Source organism: Carlito syrichta, unplaced genomic scaffold (genome assembly GCF_000164805.1).
Source record: "Carlito syrichta isolate Samal-C Ts95f unplaced genomic scaffold, Tarsius_syrichta-2.0.1 Scaffold314626, whole genome shotgun sequence".
NCBI classification, from domain to species: domain Eukaryota; kingdom Metazoa; phylum Chordata; class Mammalia; order Primates; family Tarsiidae; genus Carlito; species Carlito syrichta.
In genome coordinates, this window is record NW_007258722.1 from 73,711 (window position 1) to 88,085 (window position 14,375).

Genomic DNA, 14,375 nt, shown 5'->3' on the forward strand with positions numbered 1-14,375 from the left:
GGCTCAGACAGTTATCTCACCTCGGCCTCTCAAAGTGCTGGGATTGCAAGCTTAAGCCACCATGCCCAGACAATTGCCAACATGTAGACATCACATAATTTCAAGGGAAAACCCAGGTCTTGGCTTACTGGCCCTGCGCTCTTACGTGGTGCCCATGGGGAGCAAATTCCATCTGACTCCTAGAATGGGGCGTGCTCTCTTCAACTCACCATTGTTAGTCTGGCTGGCTTCACTTTGGTACTTTTCTGACCCCCAGAAACAGACTATTGACTGTAGGGCATCAGTGGTCCCACTAGGACAGAATCAAGGAGAGGAAAAGAAGAGGAAAAAGGTATTTTCTATTAGAAGGGAAGGAAGACTCCGTGCCAAGACTCCCAGGAGACCCTCACCTTCTCCCCTTGGCCCACTGCTTCTAGTAACACCTGTTCCCCTTTCCACTCCTCAGATGGGCATAGCTGCCCTTGATCTGTCCTCATCTACTTCTGTTCTCCAGTTTCTTCCCGCAGTGTGATGTGGTGAATTTCGGCTCCTGGTTCATTTTCGCCTTCCCTCTCATGCTGCTGTTCCTGCTGGCTGGCTGGCTCTGGATCTCCTTCCTATATGGGGGAATGAGCTTGAGGTACCTCTCATTTCTTCTTGGGAAATGGAGTGGGAATGAAGATACACAGGGGCGTAGGGGTCAGATGGCACTGGATGGGAGTTCCAGCTTCCTGGCTCACTAGGGAGTAGCCTTCCTAGTCTCAGTCTCCGCCTGGAAAAATGGAGGATGATTGTTATTATCTCATGTCTTGACAGTCCAGAGATGTGAGAATTAAAAGGGGTGTTTGGCCAGCCTGCCATGCCTAGGCCCTCTGCTAACCACCCATCATTAATAATTACTAATAGCGTTGTCATTAAATAAGGTAAACACTTATGACTGGGCACAATGGTTCATGGCTATAATCTTAGCACTTTGGGAGGCTGAGGTGGGAGGATCACTTGAGACCAGGAGTTCAAGACCAGCCTGGGCAACATAGCAAGACCTTGTCTCTACAAAAAAATGAGAAAAAAGCCGGGCTCGGTGGCTCAGCCTGTAATCCCGCGCCTTTGGGAGGCTGAGGTGAGTGGATTGCCTGAGCCCGCGGGTTCAAGACCCGCCTGGGCAGCGAGACCTCATCTCTACAATAAACCAAAAAGTCAGCCGGGCGTGGTAGCGCATGCCTGTAATTCCGGCTACTTGGAAGACTGAGGTGGAAGGATGGCCGGAGCCCAGCAGGTCGAGGCTGCGGTGACCGGGAGCGGCCACTGCACTCCAGTCTGGGTGACAGAGTGAGACTCCAACTCAAAAAAAAAAAAAAAATGAGAAAATCAGCTGGGTGTGGTGGCACATGCTGGTAGTCCCACTACCTGAGAGGTTGAGGCAGAAGGATCATCGCTTAAGCCCAGGAGGTCGAGGCTAAGGTGAGCTGTGATCTGTGCCACTGCACTCTAGCCTGGGTGACAGAGTGAGATCCCCCCAACTCAAAAAAAAGGGTAAACACTTAAGACCAGAGAAGGGAGTACACTGTTTAGCACTGTATGAGTTCCTGTACAAGTTGGTGTAGCATGAGGACAAGATATTAAATAGCATCAGATCATATCGTGGGAGAAATATTTATCAACTCTCATTAATCTATGTGCTTAAGTTGAGAGAAAGTCTCAGTTGGGTGCTGGAGGGACTTTAGCAACTGTCTCACATTTCCAAGTTGGCCTTTTAAACAAAGAGCAAGCCTCAGACTGATACTTGAGACAGTAATGGTGCCTAGCCAAAATATAATACTAAGGCTTTGATTTCCATGTTTATTTGTATGGTTACTTTAATTTGGATAAGCAACACGCACATATAGCTATCAAAAGTGAAAATAATACAAAGAGGTATTGTTATACTGCAGTGAGAATGCTTCTTCCCGGCCATGCCTACATTGGCCTGTTTGCCCCAAATACCCCCCAAACGGGTAGTCATTTCCATTGGTTTCCTGGGTAATCTTCCAGAATTTTTTTAAGCAAGTATGAGCAGACACAAATCTATTTTTCTGGTCTTTTTGACAGATTTCATTTTGTACATTAACGGTCATTTTTATAAGATAAATTTCTAGAAGTGGGATCTCTGGATCAGAGAATAAAGACATTTTTATTTTCATAGATACAATCAAACCATTCCCATAAAAATGGTACATAATCACTTCTCCCATGCATAATGTATGAGGGTGTCTATTTTCTTGCCACAAAGTGGACTTTTGCCAATTTGAGAAGAGAAAAATAACTTGTGTTTGTTTTATTAAGAGTAATTTTGAGCCGGGCTCGGTGGCTCAGCCTGTAATCCTGCACCTTTGGGAGGCTGAGGTGAGTGGATTGCCTGAGCCCGTGGGTTCGAGACCCGCCTGGGCAGGCGAGACCTCATCTCTACAATAAATCAAAAAATTAGCCGGGCGTGGTAGCGCGCACCTGTAATTCCAGCTACTCGGAAGGCTGAGGTGGAAGGATCGCCGGAGCCCAGCAGGTCGAGGCTGTGGGTGAAAAAAGTAATTTTGAGCAATTTTTCATATGTCTGGAAGCCACTGGTATTTTCTTTCCTGTGACTTGTTAAACTGTGTGTTCATGCTTTTTGTACATTTTTCAAATAAATTATTAGTATTGTTCTTATTAGTTTCTAGTACTCTTTATATATTAGAAAGACTAGTAGTTATTCTGCAATAGGCATAGCAGATATTTTTTCCTGATTTGACTTTTGACTTTGCTTATGGTGCTTTTCTTCATGTAGAATTCTTTTAAAATTTTTATGAAGGTGAATGTATCAATCTTTTCTCATAAGGCTTCTGAAGTTTCCATTACAGTTTGAAAGGTTTTCCCATCAGAGGAGTTATGAAAGAATATTCCCTTGTTTTCTTCTAGTGTTTTTATATATTTTCTATTTAACTCTCTGATCTTTTTGGAGTTCATCCTTACTCTAAAGTGTGAAGTTTGAATCCAACTTTGTTTTTTATTCCAGATGACCGCTCAGTAGTCTTAACTTCATTTATTGGCACACAAAATTTTTTAAATTTTGATGAAGTCCAATTAATCTCTCTTTGGTTACTTGTGCTTTTGGTGTCATATCTAAGAAACTGTTGTCCAATCCAAGGCCCTGTTTATCCCTGTTTTCTTCTAAGAGATTTATGATTTTAGTGCTAACATTTAGGTCTTTCATCCATTTTGAGTTAAATTTTGTATATGGTATGAAGCAGGAGTCCAAATTCATTCTTTTGCACATGAATATCCAGTTTTTCTAGCACCAGTTGTTCAAAGACTGTTCCTTCCCCCCGAATGGTTTTGGTGTCCTAGTCAAAAATCAATTGGACATGCATGGATAGGTTTATTTCTGGACTCTCAATTCTGTTCCATTGATCATATGTATAACATAATTTTCGACACCACTCTGAGATACTTTATCATAGACTAAATTCTCTTTTGTGGTTGAGTCTATTTCTAGACTTTTTATTTTCTTCCACTGATTTCTCTGTATTTTCAAGCACCTGTTTGATTAACTAAATATTTCTAAACCTGGGAGTCATATGATCAGGTTCACATTTTAAAAAAAATCAACCAGGCTGTAGGTGGGAGAAGACTTTAGAAAGGGAAGATAGGGGCAGGGAGACCAGTCATTAAGCAGTTGCAATCTCCAGAACAGAGACGATGTGGCTTGGCCAGGTGGTGGCAGTGGTGATAGGTAAGAAGTCAGTCACACCTGCAGTGGCCACTCCTAACCTCCCTCTTTCTGTTTCAGGGGCTGGGGGAAGAAGAAATCTGAGATAAGAGCTGATGCAGAAGACAAGGCTCGGGCTGTGATTTGGGAAGAATTCCAGAGCCTAGGGCCCACCAAGTATGTGGGGGTCATTGGGATGGGGAGGAAGCCGGACATTAGACTCTCAGGAGAGCTGCCCCCTAGCCTGGTCCTAGGCCTAGAGGGGAAACTTTAGGATCAATGGCCTGGGAGCCTGGAGAAGGAAGATGGGAGGCAGCTTACACAGTCAGCCTTTTGCCCTGGTGCTAGGGTAGATACCCTTCAGGGTATACTTGAGGTGGGTTCTCCCACCTTCCCACCTAAGGCACCTTTCCCTCCTAGTACACAGGATATCCAGTGCTATCTCAGGTGGCTTCTAGGACCTTGCTTAATGCATGTTTCCCATGTGGTGAAAATAACTCTTATGTGGTCTTAGGCATTAACTCTCTCTGGGCCCAATATGTGAAATGGGTATATTTGGGTAACTATTTCTTCCAACATTTGGGCGTCTCTCCTTCCACCTCTGTGTACCCTTCTCTCATGTCTGTTCCCTGTGTCTGTTCCTTTCAGTGTGTCCGACTGTGTGTCTGTCTGCCTCCCTCCCTCTCTTTGCCTACTCTGTTTCTGTCTGTCAGTTTCCCTTTCTCTCTGCTTTTCTGGCTCTGTCTCTGCTCTCACTTTTCTTCTCTCTCTTGGTTCTCCAGGGGACCCTGGCAAACTCCTAGTGATAATGGTATAAACAGTTTGAGGAAGGGGATGGCTTGATGCTTGGGAAGGATCTGAGGGAACATGGAGGCCCCAGGACGTGCATGGCTCGCACCGTCAGCACCCCTCCTCTCATTCCGGGGACTTCCTGGGGAGCGGATTATTTTGTGCAGCTTTCTCAAGCAGGTCCTCAGCCCTGCCACACCCAGTGGGCACCTACCAGAGTGAGCCCGGGCCATGCTCTGGTCTGCCCGAGCCCAGGGTCAGCGTGATGCTTGCATATCTCTCCACAGGTTTGCCGAGCAGGCTGTTTTCATCCTTTTCTGCATGTTTGCCATCCTCCTCTTCTCCAGAGACCCGAAATTCATCCCTGGCTGGGCCAGTCTTTTCACTCCAGGGTGAGATTCTGGGGCCCCACAGGGTGGAGTCCAACAGGGAGATTCTAGGTGAGCCACTTGGACCTGGAGAGGCAGTTTGGTTGGGGGGACCTGTGTCCAGTTTACACCTATTGTCCCATATAATTATCAATAGCTCCCTCTTTCACTCCAAAGAGTTTAGGTTTGGATGCTAAAACATTTCATTTCTCACTTGTTGGGAGCTTTGGCTTTGGAATAAGAAAAAACAAGGTTAGAATTCTAGCTCTGCCACTTACGGGTTGCATGAGTCGGAGGCAAAACCATCCATTCAATCAACATTTATTGAGCATGCATTACGTGCTAAGCCAGATGCTGAGGCTGGGGACATAGACAAAAACAAGTAGTTCGACAAAAAAATAACTGCAGATTATAATGAGGGCTATGAAGGAAAGAGTGAGAGGGTTATTTTATAAAATAATACACTGGGGGCATTGACTTTGGATAGTTCCGGGAAGAACCAGAGGTTAGGAAGAGCGGAGATTAAAAAAAAAAATAGTGGAGATACCCTGGGAATGTCTACTGAAGCCTGAGCTAGGAACAAACTTAGCACATTTGGAGAACTGAAAGAAGCCCAGTGTGACTGAGGCCTGGTGGGAAGGGAGGAAACTGGAAACCGGGTGAGATGGAGCTGGAAGGGTGGATGAGGGCCAGGTCAGACTTGTCGGGCATGTTATGCATTTTCATCTTTTTTTTTTCTTCTGAGAGCAGTGGGCAGCTATTGGAGCATCTCAAGTTGCTAAACCTCTCTGTGCCTCAATTTTCTCATCTTTAAAATGGTGTTGAAATAGTACACTTCTCACTGAATTGTTCTAGGGATAAATGAGTCAATGCACGTCAAGTTATTAGGATGGCGCCTAAGAATAACTCAATAATTGTGAGCTGTATTTATTAGGAAATGGATGGGGGCCAAAAATATAGGTGAGAAGAATAGTTAAGAGCTATAACACCATCAAGGTGGCCCCTGTCTTCTGGGAAAGGTGTGAGCAAACCACAGCTCATGGATCAGATCTAGCTCGCCACTTTCTTTCGAATGGTTTTTACATTTTTAAAAGGCTGGGGAAAAATCAAAAGACAAATAATATTTTGTGACGCTTGAAAATGGAAATTCAAATTTTAGTGTCTACAATAAAGTTTGTACTGGTTCACAGCCACATCTGTTCAAGTACATATTATCTATGACTGATTTCATGCCACAATGTCAAAGTTGAATCGTGTTGGAGAACATGTGGCCCACAAAGCTGAAAACATTTTGCTGTGTGGCTTTTGACAGAAGATGTTTGCTGACCCCTGGTCTAGGGGGATGTTTTGATGACTTGAGTGAAGGTGGTAGCAGAGGGGTGGGAACTATCAAGGTATCTTTCAAAGTTAGATGTGGTGGGACTTGAACCGGGTTGGATTTGGGGCTGTGTGGAAAAGGAGCGCCTGCCCAGGTGGTGGTTCGTTGGAGCAGAACATTCTTCAGGGAGGCGGGGTGGCTCCTCCACAATTCCATCTAGGCCTTGGTTTAGACTTGTCAAGCTCAGTAGACAGGTGGCTGTGCAAGACTGGAGCTCAGAGGAGGTGTTTAGGGTACAGATATAAATCTGAGAGTCATTGTGTAAATGTGGGACTGAAATCCATAGGGGTTGATGGGCTCAGCAAGGGGAAGTGCGTAGGGAGGGTATGGAAGACTCCGAGGAGCCCCAAGCTCCTAGGAGCTGGATAGAAGAAGATGATCCTGTTACAGAAACAGAGAAGCAGTCAGTGAGGTCGGAGCTCACTGTGGACCTGTGAGCCAGGAACCTGGAACTGTGGGCCAGGAAAGGCTGAGGGAGGGGAGAGTTTTCAGGAAGAGTGAATGGGCACTGTGTCCAGTTCTGGTGTGAGCTGGAACGTGATTGGATGGGAGATGTGTCTGCTGGGTTGGGACAGACCTGATGATGCTGATCAGCACCATTCGAGAGAGATACGATATGAGCCACAGATGTCTTTTAAATATTTTAGTAGCCACATTATAAAAGCGAAAAGAAACGAGTGAAATGACTCTTAATAATATATTTTATATATAAATCATGATTGAAATAGTTACATAGAATATGTATGTTCCTTTCCCACATTCAGTCTGTAAAACGGAATGTGTATTTTGCATTCAAAGCACATCTCAGTTTGGTCTTGCCACACCTCAAGTGCATACTAGCCCACATGTGGCTTGTGGCCACCATGTGGAAAAATCCAGGTAGCTCACCTTCTGAGCTTCAGCCTCCTTGCTGGTATAGTAGGTGAGCTAATCTCCTGAAGGTCGTTATAAGGAAGAAAAAAATAATAATTTCAGAGAGCCAAGAGAAGAAGTTCTTATTGCTATTACTATTTTTTTTAATTTTTCCAAAAGGCAAGTGCTTTTTTTTTTCAAGTGAAAAATGGGTGTTATAAGCACCCCAACAATCCAGAGAAAGAGAAAATCACCTAGAATCTCAGTCTTCAGTTCTGATATACATCTTTCTGACTTTTAGAAAATGCCTATCTGGGAACTGCTCTGCATTTTGATCATGTTGTTGGTTATAGGACTGTATACGTTTGTCAAAACTTGCTGAATTTATGGTGAAAATGGGTCTATTTTGCTGTGTGTTAATTCCTCAATAAAACACATGCAGGCTGGGCATAGTGGCTCATGTGTCTAATTTCAGGACTTTGGGAGAGCAAGGGCTTTGAGATGCCAAAATGGGAGAATTGTTTGAGGCCAGCAGTTGAAGACCAGCCTGCACAACATAGCGAGACTTCTGTATCTACAAAAAATATATAAAAATAGGCTAGGCATGGTGGCACACGAATGTAGTCCTAGCTACTCGGGAGACTGAGACAGGAAGATTACTTGAGCCTGGGAGTTCAAGGGTGCAGTAAGCTGCCATGGTGCCACTGCACTGCAGCCTGAGCAACAGAGTGAGACCCTGTTTTTTAAAAAATAAAAAATAAATAAAATAAAAAAAAAAAACACATGTCAATTAGCTAAAAAGAACCTATTGAAACACAAAATTTTTAAAAACAGAAATGTGATCACAGTAAACTTATTTCTAATCTGTGTTTCTCTTTTTCGCTGAATTACAAAAGTTACACATATTCATAAAAAATTCAAACAAAGCTGAATCGAAAAGGAAAAAGTGAATTGCTCTTCATCTACCTTCTGTTCCACTCCCCAGAGATGACGGCAATGAACAGGTTGGTGTGCAACATTCTAGATGGGCACACATGTCTTATACATACACATACACATAGGTAGACATGCATACATATCTTTTTTTTTTTTTTTGAGTTGGAGTTTCACTCTGTTGCCCAGACTGGAGTGCAGTGGCTGCTTCCGGCCACCGCAGCCTTGACCTGCTGGGCTCCGGTGATCCTTCCACCTCAGCCTTCCAAGTAGCCGGAATTACAGGCGTGTGCTACCACGGCTGGCTGCTTTTTTGATTTATTGTAGAGATGAGGTCTCACTGCCCAGATAGGTCTCGAACCCGCGGGCTCAGGCAATCCACTCACCTCAGCCTCCCAAAGGCGCGGGATTACAGGCTGAGCCACTGAGCCCGGCTATGCATACATAACTTAACACACATGCACATAAGACTTAATGCACACATATGTATAAGGATACAGGTACATATAACTTAATACACATGTGTAGACATATATGTACACATATCTTAATACATACATAAATGTATACATATAACAAAACATTGGAAAATGCAACCTTATGATCATGGACAACTTGCTATTTTGGACTTCATTTATTCTGTTTAACCAATTCTTAACTGGATTGTGTCCAATACTACAAATAAAAATTTGCTTTCAAAAAATGTTTACAAGGTATCTTTATTGTATTTCTATGTCAATACCTAAAGATCGACATCATCTTTTATCTTTTTTTTAAACACATGCAGTGTCTTTCATACTATGAATAGAACACAATTTATTTAAACATATCCCTATTAAGAAGAGTCCATTGTTTTACACTCTTATCAATAATGAGCATCCCTGCAAAGAATTTGCACAGAATCCGACGATTTTCTGAGGTTAAATTCCTAGAAGTAGACTGACTAGATCGAAGGGTATTCACATACAAAATGGGGTCTATTTTGTTTTGTTTTCATGAGTTGAGATCTCACTCTGTCACTCAGGCTGGAATGCAGTGGCACGATCACAGTTCACGGCAGCCTCAACCTCCTGGGCTCAGGCAATCCTCCCACCTCAGCCTCCTGTGTAGCTGGAACTTCAGGCACGTGTCACCACACCACACCACACTAATTGTTTTATTTTTTTTGTAGAGACAGGGTCTTGTTACCCAGGCTGGAGTACAGTGGCACCATGGCAGCTCACTGCAGCCTTGAACTCCTGGGCTCAAGTAATCTTCCTGACTTAGCCCCCTGAGACAGGAAGGCAGTTTGAGCATGATGCCAACTGTCCAGAAGGCTCAACTCACTTACTCTTTCTCTCTCTGTGTACGTTGCCTATATCCTCACCAGGCTTTATCCCCTTTCCAAGTTTTGCCTGTGAGAAGATGAATGGTATTCCATTAGTGTTTTGATTTGTATTTCTCTGATTATAGTGATACTGACCATCTTTTCCAAATCCTTGGCCATTTGGATACTCTTCTTTCCAATGTGTGAGCTGAAAGACCTTTTGTTAGAACTCAGAGCCAGAACAAGGCACATCTCCACAGACTTGGTCTGGCCTTGAACAAGTCGTTCCTGCTTTCTGATCCTCGAGTCCTCATCTGCAATGGAAGGTGCCTCCCCTGAGGGCTTGATGCCTACAAAGCTCCCCTAAAGGACACACTGTGGATGCATGAAAGGTAGCAGTTAGGTTTTGAGGGACTGTGAGGCTGGGCTGATCTGGGCTCTACTGGTGTGAGTGGGCTGCAACTTCAGGTGGTGAGCTGCCCATCCCAGGAGGGATTCAAGCACAAGTTGAAGAAAGACATATAGGGTTCTCACAGGAGTCCAGGTTAGGGTGATTTATGGGGGTTCCAAGATCCCAATATTCTGTGGCTCTCAGATTTACGCCTCATTTGTCAAGTGCCTCTTCCTAGGGTCCCTGAACTGGGAGGATAAGCATTTGCTTGGGCTCAAGCAGCATCGAAATGCCCCCGGGAGCTGGGTAAAGGGCTTTTGCATCACATTGCATGCAGTGCACGACGGAATCCAGGGGCCCCACTTCCAACAATGCCACCTTCACCCTGGGCCTAATTCCCTTCCACAAATCCTCATTGCAAATCTGCCAAACCTTGGCCCGCTGAGACGTCCAGGGTCACATGCTTTGGGGCCTTCTCATCGTAGGTTTCTTTCTGATGCTGTCACCGGTGTGGCTATTGTCATCATCTTGTTCTTCTTCCCGTCCCAAAGGCCGTCTCTCAAGTGGTGGCTTGACTTCAAAGGTAAGGCAGTGGAGACCGGGATGTCAGTGGGCTTGGTGAGGACCGGCATGGCACACAGAGCCAGCAGCCTGGAGCAGCCCCATTGTATTGACCACGTGGTCCTGCAGGTTCCCCTGTCATGGTCTGAGCAGTCATCTGACATGGGAACTTAGGGCTGCCCAAGGTGGTAGTCCAGGACAGGGGTTAGCAACCACAGTCCTCGGGCCAAGTCCCTCCAGCTGTCTGTTTTTGTACAGCCTGTGAGCTAAACATGGTTTTCACATTTTTACATGGTTGAAAAAAAAGTCAAAAGAAAAATATTTCTTGACACATGAAAGTTACATGAAATTCAAATTCAGTGTCCATAAATAAACTTCTGCATTTCCTCAAGAAATCTGTGAAAATTCATTTTCTTTAGTTACGTAAGTACCTACACAATAGCCTCTATTTGGCCTCTTGGCCCATAAAGCAAAAAAAAAAAAAAAAAATCACTTTGTGGGAGGAAAAAAACAATCCTTTGGCCCAAAGCAGGAGCGGCCCTTCAGTTGACCGAGGAGCCAGACATGAAACGCCAGTACCAGGCTTCACCCAGGCACGAAGGGGGTGGGAGTGAGGCAAGCTGTCTAAGGCCTTTCGGATTCTGCTTTGTAAAAACCACTGAGCACCTCCTAGCCAGTGTGCCAATTCGCGACCCCACTGGTTTCCAGTAGATACCTGCCAGAAGGTGTCATCGACACCTGCAGCCTTGTGACATCTGCTGCCCCTGGTGGAGGCGGCCATGGGGTGCAGAGCCTCTCTGGGCCCCGAGTCAGGAAGTCGTTAGCATCTAATATGGATGTCACGCCAGATAGTCCCAGCCAGGGTTTGAGCGTGGGGAGGATAATGTGTGGATCCCGTAGGAAGAGAAGGATTTCCCAGGGCTCTGTGAACAGCCCTTGTAGCATAGCTGGGTCTCAGGGAGGCTGGACCCAGATCCAAGGAGGACCGGCTGTGGGCGTGTGCACCCTGCAGTCAAACAGGATGCGGCTCTCCTCTCCATGTCTGCTTCTGTCTTCCATCCGGCTCCGCTCATCATTCCCTCTGGGCACCACTTGTTGTTGCTTCATCGTTTCTACTCTCCTTAGTTTTTGTTTTTTGAGTCAGGGTCTCACAATCATGGCTCACCGCAACCTTGACCTCCTGGGCTCAATCCTTCTACCTCAGTCTCCCACGTAGCTGGAACTACAGGCACGTGCCCCAACACCTGGCTAATTTTGTTGACTTTTTTGTAGAAACGAGGTCTTGCTATGTTGCCTGGGCAGGTCTTAAACTCCTAGGCTCAAATGATCTTCCCGCCTCAGCTTCCCAAAGTGCTGGGATTACAGGTGTGAGCCACCACACCCGGCCTCTACTCTTCTTCGTTTTTGCCTCCTTATGGTTTCCGCTTCATTCCAGTTGCTACTTTTTTGAGGCTTCTGTTCCCTTGGAGAGTCTGCCCTCCATGACTCCCTTGAATCCTGCTTCTTCGTGACCTCTGTGCCCTTGTGGCAGCTATGCCCTCGCAGGTGCTTCCTCTTCCCAGCTTCTGCTCTCTTGTGGGCTCACTCCCTCGCAGAGTCTGTCCACTCCCTCGTAGCCTTCCCACCTGCTTCCTTGGTGACCCTCAGCCCACTCGCGCCCCTCCTGAGTCCTACAGTCCCTTTTTCTCCATCCTTTCACCTCAGGCATCGCCTCCCTTCACCTGGGTGCCTCTCTATTTCCCACTGACACTTCTAAGAGTGTGAGCCTGGTTGGTCCAGCTTCTTCTTATGTGGGCAGATCCTCCCTCACAAGGCTACCCGTGCTTCTGTCACCTGGGGGAGCCTGCAATGCCCACGGCTTTCTCTTGTCTGAGGATGACTCATATCCCAGCCCTGCTGCTAATTTGCTGCGAGACCTCAAGGAAGCGCCTGTGATCTCTGGAGCTTGCTTTCCCGCTTAGAAAAGGAGTAAGTCCCTTTGACGCCTTCCACCTCTGGCATTCAGTGGTTTTATAGATCAGGGGTTGCAAACCCAAATGCCCACAGGAAGGTCGCATATAGATACAGCAGATTGGGAGCAGGAAAATGTGTTCCATGAAATGCATGGCCCTCCTCATCCAGTTGTCTTTCACATTTTTGAAGAAGACAACAACTTCTTTAGTACAAGGAAGACAACAGTTGAGGATAGTTATGAGTGGCAGACCTTCGGCATTAGGGCATGGTGGGGTCTGGAAAACCCCCCCAGAGGTTGAAGAAGGCAGATGTTACTCAGTTCCTGTTGATTGTCATCATGCTGGAAAACAGGACTATTTTCGTCTGTCTCCAGGCGGATGGCCCCAGCCCGGAGATGGTGCCCTACCACCCATGGGCCAAGTCCAGCCCACACCTGCTTTTATAAATAGCGTTTTCCACAGCCACGCCCATCTGTTTGTATATTGCCTCTGCGGCTGTCATGCTACACCAATGAGGGAGTCACAGCAGAGTCTGTACAGGGAGCTGCAAAGCCGCAACAGTCCGCTCTGTAGCTCTTTACAGAAGAGTGTGCTGGCCCTCACCCCCTACATTTTAACCACTGCCAAGTTTGGGGAAATAAAAATCACCCCCTAACTTCACAGGCCCAAGGTCCTCTTCACTTCTAGTTTTCTGAAGTTCCTTCTCCCCCCTCCTCTTTGTACACATCCAAATACAAAGAAAGCCTTTTCTCTTAGAAATTAGAATGAAAATCGCACTTGAACTCCGGGTGCAGTAACTCAAGCCTGTTATCCCAACACTTTGGGAAGCTGAGGTGAGAGAATCTCTTGAGCTCAGGAACTGGAGACTAGCCTGGGCAGCATAGTGAGACCCTGTCCCTACAAAAAAAATTTAAAAATTAACCGAATGTGGTGGCACACACCCGTAGTCCCAGCTACTCAGGAAGTTGAGGCAAGAGGATTGTCTGAGCCCAGGAGTTTGAGGCTGCAGTGAGCCATGATTGTGCCACTGCACTCTAACCTGAGAGACAGGATGAGACACTGACTCAAAAAAAATTGCACTTGTGCAGAAGGGCTATTGGGAAATTTAAATAATATCCTGCATGTGGAGTTCCAGAAGATTCTCAAGCTGTAGGAACCAGTAGAATTATTTTCATTCTGAGCAGAGCAGACCCCCTCCCATCAAGATGCGTTGAGGTTTATCTCCCAGCTTCAAATCAGGTGCTGGAGGCAGACTTGGCTTTCTGGAGACCACTGAGTGTCCCCACGAAGATGGGGCTGCAGGGCTGGTGGCCTCTTCCTCAGCTGAGTGGCTCTGAGTGTGCACTGGGTCCCTCTCTCTGCCCAGCTCCCAACACGGAGACAGAGCCCCTGCTGACCTGGAGGAAGGCCCAGGAGACCGTGCCTTGGAACATCATTCTCCTCTTGGGAGGGGGCTTCGCCATGGCCAAAGGCTGTGAGGTAAGACCGGTGGAGCCGCGGTGCCACGGGCCAGGGAGGTGGGGCATGTCCCAGTTCTGACCACAGAGCTGGACCAGAGCGAGGGAACAGCCTGGACCCAGTAGACACAGCCAGTTTCCTCACTTGATATTGAGATGGTCAGAGTTCCCACCTCCTGGGTCTACACTCAGCACCTGGTGTGTGGAGAAGAGGAATAAGATATGACTGGGACCCCCAAAGAGCTCACGATGGCATAATATTAATACTAATGCTAATAATAATATGCGTCAAGAGCTCTGTGACTGAAGAGGAATAACAACATACTGTGCTCGCCCCATGCCAGATGCTGTTCAACATGATTGCTGAGGCGAGAGGGCTGCTTGGGGCTGGGAGTTCAAGACCAGCCTGGGGAACACAGTGAGATCCATATAAAATAAAATAAAATGTTTGCCAGGCCTAATGGCATGTGCCTGTAGTACTAGCTACTAGGGAGGCCAAGATGGGAGGATCACTTGAGCCCAGGAGTTTAAGGCTGTAGTGAGTTATGATCGTGCCACTGCACTCTAGCCTGGGTGACAGAGGGAGACCTTGTATCTTTTTTTTTTTTTAAGTTGGAGTCTCACTCTGTCGCCCAGACTGGAGTGCAGTGGTCGCTCCCGGCCACCGCAGCCTCAACCTGCTGGGCTC

The 14,375-nt window shown here is 46.4% G+C and overlaps 1 protein-coding gene across 3 annotated transcripts in view; it reads left to right on the top strand.

Annotated features, from left to right (window-relative positions):
- The window catches only part of SLC13A3 (solute carrier family 13 member 3), a 50,463-nt gene that overhangs the window by 20,523 nt on the left and 15,565 nt on the right, over positions 1-14,375 (top strand). The window contains exons 5-9 of one of the 3 annotated variants that reach the window (XM_008071691.2): positions 494-619; positions 3,782-3,877; positions 4,777-4,881; positions 10,203-10,300; positions 13,597-13,709. In XM_008071691.2, coding sequence (XP_008069882.1) covers positions 494-619; positions 3,782-3,877; positions 4,777-4,881; positions 10,203-10,300; positions 13,597-13,709 — 538 coding nt within the window. The remainder of the gene's footprint in view (positions 1-493; positions 620-3,781; positions 3,878-4,776; positions 4,882-10,202; positions 10,301-13,596; positions 13,710-14,375) is intronic. The other 2 variants (XM_021719404.1, XM_021719403.1) reach the window with 2 other exon arrangements.